The sequence below is a fragment of the Manacus vitellinus genome, unplaced genomic scaffold (genome assembly GCF_001715985.3).
Source record: "Manacus vitellinus isolate BGI_N305 unplaced genomic scaffold, ASM171598v3 scaffold_21_pilon, whole genome shotgun sequence".
Classification (NCBI taxonomy): Eukaryota; Metazoa; Chordata; class Aves; order Passeriformes; family Pipridae; genus Manacus; species Manacus vitellinus.
The window spans coordinates 11,371,697-11,394,233 of record NW_021939546.1 but is presented as its reverse complement, the minus strand read 5'-3'; the positions used below and the strand labels follow the sequence as shown (position 1 = coordinate 11,394,233).

General features: G+C 42.5%; 1 protein-coding gene across 1 annotated transcript in view; it reads right to left on the bottom strand.

Moving 5' to 3' along the window:
- Window positions 1-22,537, bottom strand: part of TRABD2B (TraB domain containing 2B) — a gene marked incomplete at its 5' end in the record, with an annotated part of 271,278 nt that overhangs the window by 1,882 nt on the left and 246,859 nt on the right. The window contains one exon of the mRNA XM_029959755.1: window positions 18,873-19,139. Within this exon, the coding sequence (XP_029815615.1) occupies window positions 18,873-19,139 (267 nt within the window). The remainder of the gene's footprint in view (window positions 1-18,872; window positions 19,140-22,537) is intronic.

The following is a 22,537-nucleotide window of genomic DNA, read 5'->3' as shown; positions in this document are numbered from 1 at the left end:
AATATTTAGCTACAGTATCCGAGATCCTGACCTTGGAAGAAAAAGGCCGTGTCTTGCATAATATCAGATAAAAGGAACAATACCTTACTTCAGATTCATGCAGAGAAATAGAATTCAGAAGCATCTGAAGGCTTTTGTCTTTTTCTGTCTAAGCAATACCAAGATAGATTTTAGAACAGATGCTTTAAATGTGCTGAATCAATCACAAACTGAGAAGATCAGTGCGTTGGTAAACACACATGAGGGTCAACTTCAAATCCCACAGACAATCACTGCACATTACACTTCAGATTTTGGGAGAAGTCACTTCATTTCTTCCCTCATCCTTTTTACTGTCACCACACCTTCTGGATGGGATAGTTGTTCTGTAGCTAGAAGTGATCTTAACTAATGTGCAATGAATTAGAGTAAAAAGAAAAGGCAGTCTGGAATTAAAGACATAGGAATTGCTTCATGGGAGCAGATAATCCATCTAACCAGCACTGGGACTTTGACAGTGAGGAGCTGTGCTTGTTCCAGAGGAACAAACTGCTGTAAACAGAGAATTCTGAAATGAAGGCTGGTAAGAGAAAGCTCTTATCTCAATTCCCAGGGGCAGTGGTTGGTTTATGTCTTGAAGTGATGATATAAGACACATAGCTTTAGAGCTTCTGCTATATTGCATCAAAACTGCTGCAGTCACTTAATGCAAAGAGTTGATCAGTGATAAACTAATGCTGCTGCTTCAAAACTGTCCAGTTTTTTTTGAGCAGATGCTTTAGTGCTGGCAAGAATGATACCAGACCAAGCACTGTGTCTCCAAGCTCCTGTAATGTAAGTAACATCAAGTATGAATGGTACTCCCACAAAGCATCATTAAAGCAAACCTGACAAAATGAGGCACTGCACTTTATGCATAAACCAACAGAAATGCAGTCAGGCTCCAGTTTCTGATCCAGACCTCATTTATCCTGCTGAGTGATGATGTGGTGCACAGATCTGGCAGCACTGATAACAGGATCACAGTTTTGGGGTTTTTCCCCTGTACCAAGTTTCCCTAAGATATGTAAGGGTAGGTGCTTGTCCTCATCTTTTGGTTACTGATTGTCACTTTATGGAACTACAGAATGTAGCCCTAAATTAAATTTTAAACTACAAGGAGGGTCTGGTTTTCAACATCAATTTAAAAAACATCACCAAAATGCCATAAAGACTTGCAGTTTATGTGTATCCTGTTCCTGACACATTCTATGGGCTTGATCTTCCAGTGAGATTAAAATGTCCCTTTGCACAAACTGTGTTTCTGCTCTTCAGGGATGTTCTGTGTACCAGGGCTGGCCAGGACGCCCATAAAAGAATCACAAGCCCACTCATCAGCCAACTACATCTAAGAGATTCCTAAAGCAGCCTTAAATCAACATTTTATGTTTCTGTATGATGTTTCCATTTTCTAGTCAACTTACAGAAGTGTTTTGTTGGGTTTTTTTAATTGATTTTCTTTTTTCCCTTGAAAACAGGTATTTTTTTAGGGAAACCACCGCCCCCCCCCCAGTTTACTTAAGACCCTGGAGTTTCCTGTCGAAAGACCTGAGAATTTTTGATCACTTCTCCTCAGTCAATGAGGCAATTTTCTGTTTTCAAGACATTAGATTGCTATAAATGCATTCTTGTCAAGATAAATAGTTAGGTGGGGTTGTTTATTTTGAAAAGGTCCTTAAGTGCTTTACAAGAGAAGAACAGTGCATTTCCATTAATGTGTACAAAGCAAAGCATGCTAATAGCAAATGAATCACTGTTTATTCGTATAAAACATTTTCTTAAATGTACTTTTAGCTGACTGCCAAAGTGGTTCGGAGATATTTAAAAAGAATGATGCCTTTTACCAAATGCTACAGCTCCTTGTAAAATGTCTGGTCCCAGTTTGTAACTAGGCTGTTTCTACAGTGAATGGGGAGAGAAACCATTCCAGAAGGTGGTCCACCTCATTGCAGTGCAAGTCTCTAGGGAGTACTTACTCTTGTTCAGGGTCTTTCACTTCCTAGGGGTTACAGAAGGGCCCTGGACAGCCAGGTTAGATTACAACCTAATCTTAGAGGTGGCCCTGGTGTCAGGAGATGACTTCTGCAAACTCCCTCTGAGCACGTTTGCATGTGCACGTAGCACCTCACTGACCCTCGGACCTTCCCCGAGGATGAAAGCAGCAGCAGAGTCCCCTGAACTCAACCAGAAACCTTCCTCAGGGAGGACTTGATCGTTGCAGAAATGAGCACAGAGAATAATAAAAATGAATCACAGATCTGTGGGATAATAATCTAAATTATTATCACGTCTTCTCTTGCCAGCCCAGGATATTCTGTGTTTCAGTCTTTTGCGTCTGATAAAAATATCTTTAATAAAACATTCCACATGATCTGTGGTGAACAGGCAACCACCGGCTCTGCTGTTCATACCTCTCTATTTTGCTTCTGTGTATGGGATTGTTTTAAAAACTTGGAAGACTCCAGGTACGTTTTAGCCAAATGACCTGCGGTATCGTATTCACGAGCTTGTACTTTTGATCAGATAATAGGGCAGCTTTTCAAATGGGTGCATTACTCATACATTGTCTTACCATCATTAGAATGTGTAAAACTTTCCCCAAAAATGGGGCCTCAGGCACAGGCTCTGTGCACAGACCCTACTGAATCCAATTACATGATTCAAGCCCTCTAAGTTGGGCGGGTGCTCAAGCACCTTGATGATTTGGGAGCATTTTAAAGCTGAAAAATAAAACAAACACACATGCAACCCACTGAAGGAATTTCTGAAGGTTTAGCCTGTGAACATTTCGCAAAGAGCTCAAAACCTAACTTTTAGTGTGACTTGGTTCACCCGCCTAAGCAGGGCTCATCTGACCATCTGTGACACCACAGGAGGACAGAAGTTTGGACCCGGAGAGTCTTTTTGGCCCATTTGGCTCAAAGACAGGAACAAGATCTAAACCCCTCCTGACATTTTTGTCTAATCCAATCTCAAGAAAATCCTGCAATGATAGCAATTCCAGAGTCTCTGCAGACATCTACTGCAGAATTTCACCATTTATGATGTTCAGAATTACTGCCTAATGTTTTACCAGATCTCCCTTGCTAAGTTCAGGACTTATCCTATCCCCATGGACAGGTTTATTCCTTTCCTCTTCTCAGCAGCCTTTCACGTGTTTTGCATATTTAACCATGTTTCACCTCAGCCTTCTCTTTTTTAAACAAATAATTCCCTTCTACCTTTCTGCACAAGCCCTCACGTGCTTTCCTTCCATCCTTTCTTCTGCTCTCCCCTGGTTCTGCTTGGCTGATCAGTGTCTTCTCTGGAATGAGATGCCCCAAACTGGAAACAGTATGTCCAGCTGAGGTACCACTAGCACTGTGCTTTGTGCAGTAGGTACCACTGCCTCTTTATTTGCAAAGTGCATGAAAAATAGGGAATCTCCAAGAAGAGAGTATTTTCACTACCTTTTGCTCTAAAGTCCAAACCACCTTTATGGTCCCAGTAACTGTTCTGAAGCTCATGGAAAACTGATGGTGCTCTGAGGGGGTGAGGACCAACCCAATTATCGTGATATTTCTATGCATTTTTAATCTGCTGCCATGCCTCAGTCCCAACACGGTTCTGTTCAGGGTGGAGGAAGTAACCCTTTTAAGCATAACTTACTAAGTGTTTGGGGATTTTTCTAGATCAAAGGAGTTATGTAAACACATGACAATTATTTTTAATAAATGTAAACAAATGTTGCCCCAGACAGCCTTTCTTATGATAGCATCTGATGAAAGAAGCTAGACTGAGCCCTGAAAAAAATGCATGTTTCAACTGAAAACCTAAAAAGCTAGTAAAGTGAAAGAAAATTTTTGAGTAAATACAATAATGACTGTTTTGCATTTGTGATTTGATGTTAACCTTATGATGGCTAGGGGTTTCCTTAAGTGATATTAAGCATATGCTTCCTGTTTCTTTTCAAACAAAATTTGCCCTACTTTTTTTTTCTCCTTTTCATTTAATGAACAGATGTGAAAGGAGTTGATCATATTATTTTTCTGGTGATCAGAAATAATGTTCTGCAAGTGAAGACAATTACTCTTGGAACTAACCAGACCTATTTATGTCACCAAAATTTATTAATCAAGATTTGAAAAATACATCTGCTTAAAGCTCTGGGACCAATCCGTTGCAGTATGCAAACAAGATGGCTGGCAAGAAGTCTGACCACACATTTGAAAGAAAAGAATAGGTGCTCAGCCAAGAGCAAAAAAGAGTATGTTGGGGGGAAAAGAAATCACACTAGAAATATGTCACAAGCATGTAACTGTGAAAATCACTAGAGTAACCTCTCAAGGGGAATGTGAAGTCCTCATGTCCTGAAATTTCCATATTATTATTTCACGTGTTTCTGGAAGGGATTCTTCAGATTAACATAGTTCCCCCCAAGCTTCATCTATCTCTTCATCACTGCCTTCCCTGCAGACACTGTTCTTGCAGCCTGAGGGATAAATCCTGCAGGATGCTGAGTCTCGTGGTCCCAGACGAGCAGGACGCTAAGCACTGTGAGCACACGAGTGCTTCCAGCAAGGCTAGTATTCACATACCTACAACTCAGCACATCCTAAAGCCCTTTGTGGGATCGAGGCCAAGAGGCTCATGCTTTCACAAGGTTCAGTACATTAAAAAAAATAATAATCCAACCTGGATCTGATTAAGGAATCCAGTTTTGGTCCAGAGGAGGCCACTACTTATTTGCAGTAGCTTGTCGGAATGAGTAAGCACCATCACACACTGGTTTGGGGCCAACAGAGAAGACACGGGAAAAGCCAAAGAAGAGCCTTATCTCTACTATTTTCTTGTTAGCCCAGGGTTACTGGGAGCCTGGGTCTATGGCCATTTCCCACAGTGCAAGCACCCACCCTCTCTGGGAGCAGCACAGCCGCAGTGTGACGGGGAGGCAGCGGCAGCCACGCCATCAACAGGGGCTCAGCAACAGCACTGGGAGTGTTTCAGCAACCCTTCGCTGTTGATCTCAGCTCTCCTTCTGATGAGACTCAAATGGGAACCACCTTTCCATCTGAAAGGAATGTCAAGCTCTGATGCTGCCTTATTTCAATGCTCTGGCTCCTCTGGGGACTGACAGCAGGCTATTCCCCCTCCTTCAAGTGGGCACCTGTGAGCCTCCCACACTCAAAGGGGGAGGCAAAGAGCAGTGCAAGTACCCTGGTAGAGGTCTAATCCCCCACCCCTGCTCTTTGCTAGGACCACATCTGCCATGGCTTATCTCTAGGAGAAAGAAGAGGATATTGAGGGAAAAGATGGAAAGGGAAGCACAAGTTTCACCACGTACTGGCTCTGAAAGGTCAGAAAGCTGTGAGCAAGGACCATGAGCCACACTCTCACCATGTACTGAAGCACAGGTGGGGAGTAGGACACTGTGCACAAGGATGAGATGCCTGGGGGACGAAGGAAAGTAATGTGAGGCAACTTCACCTCACAAATGTGCAGGACCAAGGCTGCCAGCAGCACCTGCAGAAGGTGCCATTAAGCAGAATCACAGGCAGTCCTTCACCTGACTGGCCTTTAACAGGATTTAAAGGGTGGCATTAATTTTAGCTATGTCAGATGCAGGCTTGTAGTCACAGCTATTCAGCTGTCTTCCTGCTACAGTATATGGAGAACAAGGCATCTCCAGAGGACAATCCTTTCCCCACAAAGGCACCAAGGTAGGTGAGGGGAGCTGCTTCTGAAAATCTCTATCTCTGGAATTCAGGTCTCCTGAATCCCAAGTGAAGCTCAGGCCCCAGCGAGGGCTCTGACTGGTAGGGAAGGGCAGGTGAGGAAGAAGAAAACTGCTGGTTCTGCAGTGCAAAAAGCAGCAGCTGGTGGGGACACAGCTCCCCTCTGCAGTCCTGCAGCAGCTCCCCAGTAATGGGCACGGCTGGGCTGCAGCTGCTGCACCCTCCATGGGGTCTTGGCTCTGAAGTTTCACATGAAGGAGGAGAAGGTGGCTTGCTTAGGTCAGGGGCTCCAGGGGGGCCATGATGGTGTAAACAGGAGGAGGCTCAGTGCTGAAATGCAGCTCAGATTCCCCTGGTGCACTTTTGGACCCCTCTCAGGATGGGCTGTGGGCTGGAAGCCAGGAGATTTGGTTTTTATCCCCGAGTCACCCACCAAGGAACCATCAAAACCTCGTGAAATCATTTTACTTCTATGACTCCCCTGACTCAGATCTGAGTCAAGACCTTGAAGCGTTAGTGTGACACCACCATTAACCCAACGTGAAGCATTTTGCAGGCTCTCACTGTGATTTGCAGGTCCCGACGGCCCAGGCCACCTGTAAAACATCTCTGTGATGACAAATTCAGCCCCGGAGCGACACTGACCTGCAGCAAGGCTGAGCACTACAGGGGCACCCTAAAGCCACAGGTGGGTCAGGTTGTTAAGGCAAAGTGTGTTATCTGCCGTGGGGCCAAAAGAGGGGACAGGGATGGGATGGGAACGGATGGGGGCAGTGGAGACTCCTGCATCAGGAAAAAGGAGTTTGCTGTCACGGCAATGCAGCCTGAGGGCAGGGAGACACAGTGATGCAAAGGTGGACAGGAGGATCCATCTAGCAGGTAGGGAAGGAGCAGGTGAGAAACAACTCCAGCACAGCCCAAGGGCCCTTTTCTGAAGTCAACTTGCAGTTTGTGGCAGTTTCCTGCACCTCAGGGAAAGATTTAACTTTCTTCATCCCCAGAGGAGACTGTGTATGGCCATTTTCAACCTCCTGCCCCAAAGTCCTTTATGAAAACCCTGCAAATACAAATCCTACGTGTGGCAGTGGCAGAATCAGGCCTGCTGCTCCTTTCCAGGCAACTGCAGAATGGTGTAAAAACACAGAACATTATAAAAACCAATAACCTTTGAAGCACACCCTCTGAGTAATTACCCCATTCCCATCTAATGACTAAAAGATGTTATATTCCTCTCTGATTTGGCAACAACAAAGATTTTGACCTTATTAAAACCAGCCCATCAGGAAACTACATGTCATCTTAAAAAAAAAAAAAAAAGGGAAAAAAAAAGAGAAAAAAATAGGAAAAAAAAAGACATTAAATTCTTTAAAATCCCTGTGAACAGTAATTCAAGATACTGTAGCTGAAGACCCATGATTTGTTGTAGTGTCTGGGTGGTCTCGAGACAGGAGATGACAACATTAGCTCTTTCCTTTGCCCTTCTAAGAAATGCTTTGATGATTCTCTAATATCCTAAGAATATCCCCTTGTGATACTGCACTGGGACGAGGCAATCACAGAGCTGGGATAATGCATCCCAGTTTTGCCCTGGCCCTTGCTAAGAGGGGATAGCTCAGAGCCCTTTGTTCCACCAGTTCTGCACTGACATCTGAGCCAGGATGTGCTCATGATAGTCTAAATAGTGATTTGGGCTCAAATCTATCCCCAGACTCGCCCCCACCCACTGCACACATCTGGCTGTGTACCTGATTGGTATGTGCAATTAAGGCTCTCATCATCACGAATCAAATACTTGTTTCACTGGTCCTTGGGCAGATAATGATTGCAGTTATTACAGCCAAAGTAAGCAGGAACATCAAGGGTGCATACACAGATGGGCTTATTATTGTGGAATTCTTGCCAGTGATGCAATCTGTGAAGATTTTTGGGCAACCTGCTAATATACGACACATAAAGAGTTAATCTGATGGTGCTGCAATCAGGTGATTTTGAACCAAACCCCACACATGGGGGTAATAACTATTTTTTGTCTGTGTTTTGCAAACTGCCTGCTCTCACCCCGTGCAGCCCCACATGCAAAATAATTTATATTCTTGGGGTGGTCAAAATCAGAATCCATATTTTACATCTTGGGCTCAACCTTTCAATTAATTAGAACCAGAGTGACTTGCTCTGCCCTCTCCTATGTGCACTCCAGTGTTTGTTTGGCATTGTGTGGGCCCTATGGCTCAAATATTTTTTGCAGATGCACAGAATTAACCATGCATGTTTAGATGTGCTTGGGGAACACATACATTCGTAGAGATGTATATATTTGACCCTGTCACTTTTTTGTTAAACACTGTAAAAGATATCGACCTTCCCCTCCAGATTTTAAAGTAATTTAGAATAGGTGATAGTGGGAAAATACCTAAAACATCCTGTCAAATTAAGTATTTTCTCTGAGACTGTTTTATAAGACAAAATTATTTCAGCTAAGAAGATGCCTGTGCAATGTATTAAGGGACAGAATGAACAACCGAAATATAAACTGGTTTAAATGGATGTCCAACATACTGCATTTTTCCATTTGATTTTAATTTTCTTTTTCCTTCTCCCTGTTCTTTTTCCATCTCCACGTAACAGTTTTTCTCTTTGCTTAGTCTGTATCACATTTTTCTCTCTGATTCACTGCCCTCACTTTCCTGCTTACTGCTTGTATTTTTCCAGTGTCTCTCTTAGTAAGAATAATTAAGGTTGGGTCAGATCTTTGAAAATATCTGAAGCAGTATTGAATTCAAGCTTGTACCGCTGAACAAAAGCACTGGCTTCTTTTTCTTGCCAACAGATTCACTCACAAAATAAAAAAAGAAAGGTTCAAAGAGCACATCTACCAGGCAAAAATGCCGCGGACATTAAACTGCTGCATTGCCCACAGGGTTTGGGTTCCTCCTGCTGCTGGCAAAGCAAATACAGTGATACTCAGCCACAGCACAAACTCCTTCTCCTCAAGCACTTCCAAACCCTCTGAAAGCCTGGAGATGCCACCAATGGCTCATAAGAAGCTGCTTGCTGGCCTGCAGGGATGGAAGGCCTGCAAAACCTTTCCCTGCTGGGTGTCACAACACAGACCCTGAAATGTCTCTGCCGAACTGAGCTTTTGAGAGCGTGGTCCACACCACGTCTCTCCATGGTGCTGCTGTGTGAGGCATCCCTGACACCCAGCAGCTCACAGGCACTAAGTTGGCTCCCTCATCTGAGGCTCAGGCCCCAGGTATAAAGCTTACTTTGTTCAGTTAAGTTATTCTGGAATTGTAGAGAGGAGATCTGAGCGAAATCTGAATTTGGGCTGGCATTTTCATAATTGCAGGAACCTGGCTTTTACAGCATTAAAACCATATGAATTTAAATAAACCCTACTTTTCCTTCATCCCAGCAAGTAACTGGACTTAGACCACAGCTGCCCTTTGGGATCCTGCTGGGTTTCCAGCCTGCAGTGTACCCTGTGCTGCTGGGAGTGTAAGGGAATCCAATTTCCTCCTGTTTCACTCTACAGTGAATCTGTCTTCTTAGATAAGCCTGCTACCACAGTACAACTGTGGTTAAGCCCCTCCTATAAACCAACTGCCCACCAAACCAGTAATGCTGCCTTGCTCCCTGTCACACTTTTCCTCACTTAATTTTCCAGGGCATGAAACTCACTAGTCAGAGGGGGAATAGCAGAACCAGAAATAAATCCCATATATATTACCTTTTTCCTCTGGGTTAGCATTGACAGTGTTGTGTGTTTGCATTTCCACTGAATTTTAAAGACATTTCTTTTTCTTTACAGTAACTCACTGGATGATGAAATATTTTACATTTTATGGATTTTACGCAACTCTGCTAAGAGGAACAGCAGATTTGCAATTTTTGAGGCTTTAGATACTGCTAGATATGTAGGTCACTCAAATACGTACTAATTCCAACCTAGGGTTGCAGTGTTTTAGAAGGTTTGTTCTGGCTTTTAGATGGTAAGTGATCTCTTCAACACATCTGCGTATCCCTGGGGCAGAGAGGCAGCCATTAACACAGCAAAGTCCTCTCAGAGGTCCCATCTTCAACCCAAACCCAGCTTTTAAGAGGACTCTATGAACATTTCTCTCTGATGGGTGCAGTGCAAGGAACAGCACAGCTGGGTCTCTTCTGCTTCCATTGCCTCAGCAGTGGGGAAAAGTCTTGCTCCTGACCCCAGCAGCTCCAAATCCCAGGTCCAACCTCCCTGCAGGGTCAGTGCTGGCTGTACCAGGCTAGGGAGCAATTCCATTTGCTCTGAAGATGGGAACAGCCACATTTTGTCAGCTGAGTAGTGCTGCAGGTCAGGACTCTGAACGTGGAGCTGGCCACCACCTGCTCCACAGGGAAAAATACAATTGCTAAAGGAAAATCCCTTGTATCCAGAATTGCAATACTGGGAGCGCAGGTGCTTTACTACCCATTCATTGTGTGAGGAATCCAAACCATCCTGGGCATCAGCCCAGTCAGCACTTTTACAGATGGCCTTGTGAGATAACACAAACCACACTCCTTACCCACCCCAAACCGCAGGGTAAATGTGCTACTGTGTATCGAATTTTCTCTGCTTGTTAAACCAGACAATTTATTTTTCAGCCCAGTGAACATAAAGAGTTTTGTAGAGCTGTGTTAAAAGTGCAGTTCAGGTTTAGAGGAATTACCTGAGGGTACTCAGTGCATTTTCCCATCTTATCTGTTTGATAAGAGCCAGATATATGGCTTTATTTCTTTTGTGTGCAATAGACAATATGCCATGAGGAGTCATTGTTAAAGACTCCAACAAGCCAAACTTCAGAACATCTGGCTAGTGAAAGCCCTGGATATGGAAAATATAAATGTCAAGGCTCATATTTATAAATTGGAAGGGCCATGAGGACATCTGCTAACAAGCTCTCTTCCAGAGCCCATTTGCTGTACATGGTTATTCACAGGCAACAACAAACACGTGCATGGATCACAAGCGTGGTCCGCCTTCCCTTTCCATCGCCAAAAGAACACACGCTCCAATAACACACAATGCTCTATTCTCACAACACAGAAATACAAGTGTTTGCAAACCTCACAGCAAAGCTCTTGCATACCAGACCACAGTGGGACACACTCTGGAACAGACTAAAAATAGCTGGAGAAAAAGCCTTACATTAACACAGAAGACAGTCAAACTCACTTAGTGTTAATCAGTGGAATAAGCACCCTTCTTTTTTGCCCTGGTCCACAGGAGACACTTTGTACTCTAAGTCTAGTCCTGAAGCCTTATTTTTATGACTGAGTAGTTGTGGATGGGAAACTGAAGACTTTAAACAGAATCTAACCTATTTGACCGTGGTAGCTTAACACTAACGTTTAAACAAGCTACAGGTAAAATAAATGTGCTTCTACGTTTATAAGCACAGGCACCTTTTCTTAAGCTTAGTGCACTTCTGCCACTAAGTGCATTTCTGATGTCTGAGAAATAAAAAACTGATCCAATGCATAAGCATAAACAATGGTTTTGCTAATGACTTATCATTGCAGGTGTCTAGACCATGGCTCACTCCAACAGAGTCCTTGGCACTGGCCACCATCACAGATGCCCACAGGGCTGCTAAGTTGTCAAGAGAAGGAAGAGCATCAGCAGAAAGAGGTTGGACTGCTTTACGATGTCCATGAATTTAGCAAAGAATAAATGGATTTAATACTATCTTGTCCACTCTGCAGTGTTCTTGGATGCACATATATCTGTGTGAAAATGGCGGGAAAAGCAAAGATGATGAAATAACATGGAGGAGATGTACCTCCTGATCAAAAAACGCCTAGGATGCCTAGCTCTGCCTCCTCCTTTTACTGCAGTCTGCATTAATGCCAGGTGACAAGGACATGCTAGATACAAGTGAGACATGTCCCCCTCTCAAAGAGGTTCTGCTGAAGGCTGCAGGCTCCAAAAACCCACACTTTCACTGGCATGGACTGACTGCAAAGCAGAGTGCAGTGTTTGTATGATCACAGCCTCCTGCAAAGTGAGCTCAGAGAGGTGGTGCTGTGTGCAGCAGATGGAGATGCTGGAGGGGTCCTTTCTTACTCCTTGCTCCAGGGCTCATACAAGCAAGAGCAGACAGAGTTTAAAAAGACAAGTAGAAAGAGTACTGGAGAAAGAGAAAATTTAAGCAGAAAATGGAGAATGATGGAACTGAAAATTTAACAGGTTGTCCAAAATCAAGAGGAGTCCTGGCAGTGGATGAGGAAATGAGACTGGGCTGGCTGAGAAACAGCAGAACAAGTGGGGATGTGCATCACAGAGGAAGAGATTATCAAAACTCAGCAGCTGCTTCTTCTTGAAACTGAATCCTAAGCAAACATTTTGTTTGTGCTGCATCAGACAGATCTTAGGCAGCTTAACAAATCTAGCAATGGCAGGGCTGTGTCCAGCCCAAGTCATAAATATATCAAGCTGTGACAAATATAAATAGATAGTATAGACTATCTTTACTCAACACATCCCAAATGGGAAGTAGAAAACAAGAAAGGAAGAAAAAGCTCTTAATAGGCTCCATAAAACATCTTGCATTGTATTTTCAATCTTAATCAGCATTGAGGAATAAGAAGCAGAAAGTGCTCTTGGATATCCAGTGCTGAAAAATACCTCACTGTTCAAAAATCCTAGCTTTTGTGTGCTCCAATTTTGTTACTTGCTCGCCTTCAGAAATATGGATTTAATATTCAAAATGGATTTAAATTTCACTAAAAAAATACCTAATGCATTACCAATAAAGAATTTAGTTTCATGAAACGAAACTGAAATTTATATACAAATTATGCCTCTCTTTCCAAAAGACTTCTATGTGCTTTATCTCTAATGATTTTACTTTCAGGTATTTATGGCTTTCATTAAAACAGGATTTGCCTACTGCTTCGTGTAAATAGTTCATACTGGTGGTGGGACACTTAAGCAACAGTGAAAGTAAATATGCAAGGCTTTTGCATGTTTTTCTTTATCTGCTCTTGTTCTATCACACAGTGGCAGCACATTATAAAGAACAACAGAACAAAGTAAAACATGTGGGTCTTTTCATGTGTTTAGCAGGTGAAAGTGAGGCTGCACATCTTTTCAGCCCCATCTGGAGAATAACAAATTAACCCTTGGACTTTACAAGGGGCAAGAAGTTATCAGTCACAGCCAGCTGACAGGGAAGGTCTGTTAGCACGGAGATGCTACAGGTTTGGACAGGAATGTCAGGACTTCCCATCATTACTGTGATGCTGAAAAACGATGGTGCGCTGAGCCCAGGTTTCACAGCTTTAATTAATACGTTCTGTGCACTCTGACCAAGCTGATAATCCAAGAAGACTCAATAAAAACCACCTAGGGAGGGAGGATATGTCATCACTGTATCGGATGTTACCTCTTATGTATACTGCACTGAGCTATAAGTTATATATTTTACTTTCACTGGAGGGCTTTTGTACCTGGGGCTGTGCAAAGACCATGAAAGAACTGCCAGCACCAGTGCTCGTTTAAAGGAGGCATCGAGACATCTGCTCATCTTAAAGGGGTGTCAAATAGAAAGAGTAAGAAACTAAGACAGGAAAAATGCAGAATTCCCCATGCTTTGCTCTCTGCTCAGGAGGAGCTGAGGATGTCTTCACAGAAGCAAGACTGCATGTTCGAGGGAAGGACCAACTGATGCACTGCTAAAATGCCCAAATGTGGTCTTCTGGACACTGTATATCCATTGGAGTGTACAAAAATTGGGCAAACTAAGAGCAGAATTTAGGCCAATTCAAGATATTCAGCTTCCACCGAGGAATCAGGAGGGAGCTTTTGTCTAGGAGGTGCTTTGAGACTTCTCAGTGTGACAGAAAGGTCTGGGACCCAAGCTGTCAAACCACGAGCTTTTTCTGATGACTGCAGGTATTTGTATGCCACGCCCTGGAGCCTGGGGGCAGTCACTGGTAGGAACCGTGACCATGAAAGCCTCCCAAGAAGGAAATCCTACCAGGAGAACGGTGAAGGAAATGGTAGAAAGAAGTGCTGGAGGAAAGCCAAGGGGCCACACAACACAGTCAAGCCTCAGACAAGCAACGAGGTGTGACAAGGGAGGGAAGGCAGGACTCCAACACACCTATGCTCCTGCTGTCCCTGGCTGCTTGAGCACTCCCTCAGGAAGACAGGTTCACTCTAAGTCAGAGAGGCCCTGAAGCTGTGTCCTCATCCTTGGCTGAACACAGGGCAAACAGATGCAATGGTGGCATTGCTCACTTGGCTGCAGGGAGACAGGCTGGAGGAGGGAGTGATCCCCCTCCCCATGACCATCAGTAGGCAGGCACTCCCTGAGCACTGTCCTTACCAGGGAGGCAGAGGGGGTAATTTAAACAAACAAGGCCCCAGTGATGGAAATTTCAAGCTCAAAGCTACCATATGGAGGGAAGTCATCTGACCACAATTTACCTGTTAGACTTCAAAGGTGTCTAGGTCTCCTTTAAATAAAAGCAGTCTTTTCTGTAATGAAGTTAAGTACTGTATTTCAGCACCATGTGTTGTGAAAAGGAAGTAATTTGGATTAATTTACTGAAATTTACCTTTCAGATGCAGTTAAGTGGAATTAAAAGTTTGTCTGAGTTGACAAGAGTTCTGTTTTCCATCACTGCATTGTCTTGAAAGAAAGGATAACAGGCTAAGTGCTTAAATTCCATCCAAACTGATAAGGTTCACTCTATACAGGCACACTCAGTGTAGTTTATTACACATTGTCTCCCTTCATCCATCACTGGTATACATTTTTTTCCCCCTACAAAACTGTTTCTTCCAAAATAAATTGATATTTATAATGTTATTGCATTCATCTGGGGTTGAACAGTCTGCACTGGGCTATCAGAGAACTGCCATTTCTAGTTACAGGGGGAATGAATTTAATTTCCCACTAATGGCAGATTTTGCAGGGCTGAGCTTACATCTGGGACAAGAACTTCTTTTTTTCTCTTCTTAGAATTATTCCTTTCCATTAATTTCTTTCCTATGCAAGTGAAATGTGTATCCTTAGTCCCTTTCCAAACATCATCTTCACCCAGATCTCTTCCTCGGCAGTGGGAATGACTTTGCCCATTACATTCCCTCTAATTCTTTCTTCCCATCACTGTACTTCTCTCCTTCTCATTCCCTAGTTGCCACAGCTCGTTCCAAAGCTCACCCCTCCTGAAACACCCTCCCAGATACTAACTCCCCCTCCCTCCCTTTTCCCAGGAGCCTTGCCTTAGGGTTCAGGAGCTATAACACTCCCTGACAGCTGGGAGAGGTTCTCTGTTCTCTTGGACTGGTTTCGTTTGTAGCCTCCAACTGTTTACCTGCTACAACAAAGGTGTGACCCTGATCTGGTCTTCACTGACCACTCTGAAATGTTACAGACATTTCTCTACTCTTTCCATTCACTGAGCATCTCATCATGAAAAGCCAGTGAATGATCTGTAATTAATTATTTATATTACATGGGGAAGCTTAGCTAACACAGTGTCAACAGGAACAATAACACAGTTTGTATGCCAAACTGCAGCCTTCCAGCCCAAGGGTTTTGCCTCCCCTCCCTGCTGCCCCAGCTGGCTTTTGGCTATGGGAGCTAACTAGGGTATGAGTTTTGTCTAAGTTCAAATTCCTCCCAAGGACAGACTTCAGATCTGCACATTTCTGCAAAATCAAGTAGTCAAAGAAAAAAAAATCTTGCTACTTGCAATCTCCATTTAATTTTGATTCTTGACAAACAATTTCAAACAGAAACTGCAGTGAGGCAGGACTTTTTCAGTTTGTTTAGATTTTGGGGGAAGGAGGCAGAAGGGAGAGGAAACCACACATTTCATCAGCATTTTTTATTTTTTAATAGCCTTCAGTGTAGCTGATTACCCAGGAGATCAGCAAATCTTAGCTCTGTCAAAGACAAGGATAAAAGACAGAGCAGAAGCTTTCTCATCCTCCGCAGCGGTACTAACCCTCCAGCACACAAATCTAAACACTGTCCACTCAGTGGTGCCAACTCAAATGCCTCAGCTGTTAAGACAGAGCAAAAAGTAAAGGACAATCTCCAAGGTATAACTGAAAGTAAATAACTAATAATGATGTGTGACATTAAATGATGACTCGTTTTTCATGAGGCCATTTCAGACTGTAGCTATAACCTCGGATCAGACCCAAACGACTGCGAGAGCCGAAGTCTTAGTGGAACCATTAATTATGGATTTCCTGGCTTTTATAGGTTGGAGTCAGACCTTTGATGTTCCTTTAAGATTGTTCTCCTGCGTTCATTTCCTTTGTTTCTCTGTTGGTAGCTTAAAAAAACACCCTAAGATTTCCATGGAAGCCTATGAGATCTCCTAGAAATGCATAGTCCATAAAAGCCCTGCAATTCATGGCTCATAAAGTCCTCTAATCCATGGTCAATAAAGCTTTGGAAAAGGGCTGTATGAACTACAGTCATTTCACAGTTCAATGAGGTTCATACAAGAATCAATAACCTGGTTTAAATTCACCTGGATTTGTCCTCCACCTGTATATTTCTCTTTGACTTTTCAGGTTGAAAGGCATCTCAAACAGCTGAATTCTGGAGACTTTGCATGGAAACAATGAGTTTTATGAAGCTTTCACCCCAAAGCCTTAACAAAGACCTAAATCCCTCAATCTTGTCTCAAAGGTGACCAAGTCAAGTTTCAGGTGACAACTGATGAGTTAGGAAACTCAACCTGGAAGAAGAACCATTTGGGAACACGAGGCCATAGCTCAAGGTAATACAATATGCAGAGACCTCGGTCTGCACAGAAGATGGGGGACTCCAACTGAAGTATATGTAAATACACAATGGATCTCTGGGACATGCCAGAGTGAGAACCTCCTAGTACACTGATTATCCTTCAAAAATGAGTGCTAAGTCTTACTGATAAAACATTATTGCGGCAACACAGTAGAAGTCCATGCTTCTCTCCTGCACAGGTAACACTCCAACGCCTGTATTATCAGTCATCCTGCTTGTTTCCTCCCAAGAATGGTCGTGATACAAAGTCTGGTGACAGACACACATTTCTGCCCTTCTCTTGCCAATCAGAAAGGAACCAGTCAGAGAGAACTCGCTGTTTATTGCTTTGTGCAGGGTCCAGTTTGCAATTAATGCTGATGAAACCCAACTGCCAAAAGCACAATATGCAGCAGCTGGTTTATGAAAGTTGAAACCCCGTCCAATTTATGGGGAAACCAGAGCTGGTTGCGAGTCTCTGATTTAGCTGAACAGTTTGTATTTTTTCTGTTTTGTTTCCAGGAAAACACCAGAAGTTACTCCAGAACTGTAGAAACGCTAAAACCATCTGAAAGCACTAAGGCAGGCTTCCCTTCTTCCAGCCTTTCCTCATTTCTAGGGCTGTGATCTCCCACTAATATCTCCCTGGGATCTTTCAGCAAGGCAGGCAACACACAGTGTTTGGTTCATCACCAGCGTGGTGGGAGCGGAAACTTATGTTTCCTTATCCCAATCTCCATCCTTATGAAATCAAAGTAGAGGGATAAAAGGTTTGATTCAGATGAAATCTCACAGGAGCCCAAAACAAGTAATTTAACTCTAACCTTCAGAAATACCTTTTAAGTAATTTTCCTAGGAACAGTTTTTAATAAAACCAGCAAAAGGCACAAAAGTGCACAAGCACCACTAAGCCCCAACTGCACATTTCCACTGCCATATCACACCCAATATCCAGTATCCCTTCTGGATACCTAGAATGGGGGCAGGAGGATTGTGCCTAACTGCCAGGCTCCCACCAGATCTATTTAAACATCTCACTTGCATGACACATATGGTGATCTGGACCAGACACCCTTGTGAAATGCTGGGACACCATAAGACACCACAAGTCAGCAGCTCCCCAGAAAAATCCCTTGTCTTTGAGGTAATCAACTATATTGATCCAAATGCCTCTTAGTTCATGCTTAAACATCCTCTGTGGAGAGGATCCAGCCACTCAACACACTTGGAAAAGAAAACACATGAATCCCTCTTACAAGGCTGGCACTGACCTCAGTAACAGCCTTATTACACTAAGATTAATGTGCACCACCTTAATAACACCCCTTACATCATTCACCCTGAGAATACAATAAACTACAAAAAATGAGGCAACTATTCCATTAAAAAGAATGAATAAAAATAATTAAAAAATAATCTGAAAACATAAATATGTGAAGTTTTTTCTTTAGCAAAGGGAGAAACCTTTGAGAGACTTGCAAGGAATTTAGGTGCTATGAAAGTGGGAATAAGTAATGCTCAAAGACAATCATTACATATGTAGGTGAGCAGCCAGTTCCCAAAAGATTACTTAATTCCTTTTACTTGTTAGAAGATCTATAAACATTGTGGCTGTTTATCTGCCGATGACTTGGCCTGGATAAAGGCACTAAGAGATTTTCCAATTTTTAGAGGTGGGAGAATAAATTGCTCAGGAATCCTCAAAGCACACATTGAGAAGCCCTGGTCAAACATGAAGGCTCTTATTCAAACACAGAACGGGATTTTTTAACCTCAGACAAAGACTGGAATAGCCATGGAAATGTGCCTCCCTCCATTCTCTCTTCACATAGAGGCCTTAGTTAAGTAGTTCATTTTGCCTCAGTTTGCTGTTCTCAGTGCAGTCTGAGATGTTAAAACATTTCAGCCCCAGAACACAGTTAAGGAGGTTGAAAGTCAGATATGTCAGAATCTTAAAAACTCCCAGGAATATTCTGCATGGTTGGAAAACGAGTGAGCCTTTGGGCTGAAAACTGACACTGAGGATTGGAAAATAATTATTGGAAGAAAAAGGGCAAACATAGAATATTTTCTATTGTTGTTTTTTTCCTGTTTTTACTCTGACAAGTCTTTGTTTCTGTATATTTTAAATATTCTAAGCATTAGCTTTTTTTCTCTTTACTTTTAGATCAAACATGCCTATGAGCTTTCCTCCTAGTTCTTCATTAGGCTCCAAAACCATCATCTCACTCCCTGTCTCTCCCATTTAGCTTTTCTCCAACCCTCCTTATGGTCTGATCAACAAGAGCTGGGATCTGTAAAGAGCATCTACTTAGGAGCCAGCAGGAAGAGGACAGGGACCAAAACAGTTGTGACTCACCTGTCTTCTATCCGAACCCAGAGGTCATTGAACTGCCTCTGGCGGTGGTGTTTGTGCTGCTTCTTGTGCCATTTCTTCTGCCTGCCAAATTCTTCCAGCTGGCTGATGCTGTCTGGCAACAAGAGGTGAGGAGACAGGCTATCTTCATCCATGTGCAGGGGCTTCAGGGAAGGAGAGGTCAGTGGGACCTGCTCAGAAAGAGGGACAGCGGGCAGGGCTGTCACTGAGGATCCTTCCAAGGCTGGGCTTGTCTTTGTCGTCCCTGAACTGCAAAACATAACATTTAAATATTTGATGAATAAGGAAGAAAACATGCCAAAAAAAGAGTGAAAGCAGAGGACTACACTGCTTGTCGTGTGCTCCTAATGGCTGAGAAGGTGCACAAGGAAGAAGGCTTTTGCTCTGGGGCTGCAACTAAAGACAGCAGTGGCATTTCCTAGGAAGCTTCAAAGTAAACACTGAAGTGAATAAAGGGGAAAAGGCAGTGGATATACTATTGCTGTTTTCTGGCACTTTAATTACTTCTTAAAGGCTTTAGAGTCAGTGGTAAGGGTAAACATCACGTCCCCTGCTGGGCTGAAGGTCAAACAACAGAACTCTCTCTGAGCTGGCAAATGACTCTCAACTGTGTCTGGCAAAACTACTCTCTCTGAGGAAAACACATACATTAAGAGAAGCTGATCTTAAATTTATGAGATAGTACTAGTTATCTCATTAGTTATCTCATTATTTCTCCTGCCTTTCTTTTTTCTTTCCAACTTTGGATATCATCTGTGGAAAACAAGTCATTCTTTTGACTACAAGAAGAATTATACTTGCTCATCTGAGTCAGGATTGGTGACAAGGAAGCCCAGACTGATGACAGAAGCATGGAAGCTAGGTTGCTGAGATGGGATATGTGAGACCTGAACTCCAGCAGGTAATGTAGAAAAAAGGAGGTAAATGACCTGCCCAAAGACTCCTTGAAACAATACTGCCAGAGCTCTTTGCTGTTTGAAATACTACCACCTCTTGTATATGACTGGAACGATGCAGAAAAAGACCTTTTATTTTCATCTTCTAGTGTTTCACTGATTTTAGAAAAAAGTCAATACACACTCCTTTGGTATGCAGCCATGTGAACTTACTGTGAGCTAAGATATCTGAAACAAAAATCTAATAAACCAGGACTGACACAAAGTTATTTCCCCACCCCCCCAACTTCAGTAGAAGTTCATGTTCGGTCTTAATTGCAAGAGAGGAACTTTTCCTGTCCCTGGGATGGGCCAATGAGTTGTAGGTATAGAAAATGGGAGAGAATTAATAGGCAATATGAAGCTGTGGTCTGCAAAACTATTTCTATTACATGGATGCTATGACTTTTATGACAGAAACAATTAAAGCCACGTGAAAAATTTTGCCTCCTGAGTGAAACCAGTAAGACATTTTAATGAAAAAGTAATAAAAAATCCTAAACTTCATTGGTGACAATGTACAAAATGTGCCGCAAGTGAAACCACATGTTTCATTTATGGAACATTTTGTTCTCTTCCAAAAAAGTCACATCTACTACTAATGCAAGCTTTTTTTCTTTCTGATTTTTTTGAAGTCTGTTACAATGCCAGTCAAGATGGTCATCTCTGTTTCCAGTGCATTGTGTTTCATCCAAAGGTCCTTCCAATAACTACTGATAATCATTGCTACTATGAGACTCACTGGCAAAAACTACACTAACTTTGTCACTTGCAGCCAACATTCATGAAGTTCTTCAGAGATCATCACACAACAGATACAGAAAAGAAAAAGACACTTGTTTAAATTAATTCTAAAATTCTCCATGGTTGATTTCATTAATAAAAGACACAAAAAAATCCCATTTTTTTCCTCCTTTTCCAAGCATTCAGACTCCCAGAAAGTCCTTTTCAAACACATTCATGCTCACTCCACGCTCTCCTTTACATCACAGACAGATCTACTGGTTCTGAAATTTTTTCCCCAGTTAAGACTTTCATCCATGTTTCGTGTTGAGGGGGAGTTTCCATCAATTTCCTTTGAGAGCTCTTGGTGCTCTCCAAAGCCTTTAAGAATTCTTGGGCTGTGACACAGGCTCATGGCTGAGGCAAAGCCATCTCCAGACTCACAGGTATCAAGATGCAACTTGGACAGGACAGTTTAGGCAGGTAGGAAGGGCCTGGAAGCATCTACAAACACCGTGCGGGTCACTGCGATGTCAGCAAGCACCGACTGGTGGCAAGAAGCCACTGGAACTGAGCTGTTGCCAAGATTTCTGTTCCCACTGACTTTCTTCTCCTTGCCACCCAAACTGTGCCCCAAATTCCCCGAGATGCTGAAGGCAGGAGCAGCCCTTACATCTGCCAGCTCAAGGCTGGGGCTGCTGTTTGGTTCCTTGAATGGTGTTAGAGACATCTGAACACATACTTTCCAACTTTTAACACCTACTATTTTGTTACACGTGTTTACCTTGCACTGTAAACTGGAACCAGTAGAGAGGTGTTTTTATGGGTTGAGATTCTAGAAAACACTTAAGAGACTGGCAGCTCCCTTCTTATTAAAATTAATGAGTTGGGCATCAAAATCCCAGTGGTGGCTTTGAAAGTTTCTAGCTTAATTGTTTCCACTACCGTCACATGAGCCACAGGTTGTAAACTCGATATTTCAGAACATTCTTTGGGAAGAGAATAAATAAACACCGAAGGAACGTTAAAATGTTGTAACCTAAAGAGGGTTATAAACTAACCACTTGTACTTCAGAGTTGACTCAGGGGGAATAGCTCCACTGTGGCAACTGCATATTTCATTTGGTGGATGTTTGTTCCATTATTCCTGTACTACTAATAATTGCACCAAGACCTAAGAGGGACTGTTGAAGGCTGTATGTTGATGCATGCTTGCTCCTTTCAAAACAAAATGAAAATGCTTTTTAAACTGATCTAATAAATAGTTACAATAACTACATTATATTATGATATAAAAATAATAACTATGTTGCATTACATAAATGTAAACAAAATATTATAAAAGGTAATTATTTAATTATTAACCTGGTTGTTTTCAAATCTGACTGTCATCCTACAGACATTCAATCAGAAGTAAAATCAAAACAAAATATGGATATTTAATCCCAATACACTGTAAGAATATTTAAAGATTTTATTTTTAAGTAAGATAGACTTCCCAAAAGAAGATATCTTTCCCACCAATTTCAGTAAAAATGTTATTAATACAAAGGGCTTGAATCTATCAATATTCTGGATTTTATCCTAAAAAATAAAGACAAAACCCTGCCATCTGCAATAGGATACCTGGACAATCAATCTCCCCATTAAGTGAAGCTTTACTGTTGGATTCAACTGCTCGTTTCATGGACTATTTCGTGCCTTTCCCCCAGTCTCGGTCTCCATGCACTCTGTTAGCACAGCTGCACTGTATGAAACCATGGGGATATAATGGACTTTTTTTCCATTCCTTCACTATTGCTGAGACAGCTTTTCAAGATACATAGCTATTTTTAAAGCCAGAGAAAAAGAAAGGCTAGTTTTCAGTTTGTGAGGCCACCGTGCCTTTTCTGAAGAAAGAGTGAGAAAGTACCACCCAAATATCTTGGTCCACGCAAAGATCTCTGAGATTTTTCATGAATAAGTTGATACAATTCCAGGCTTAGAGGT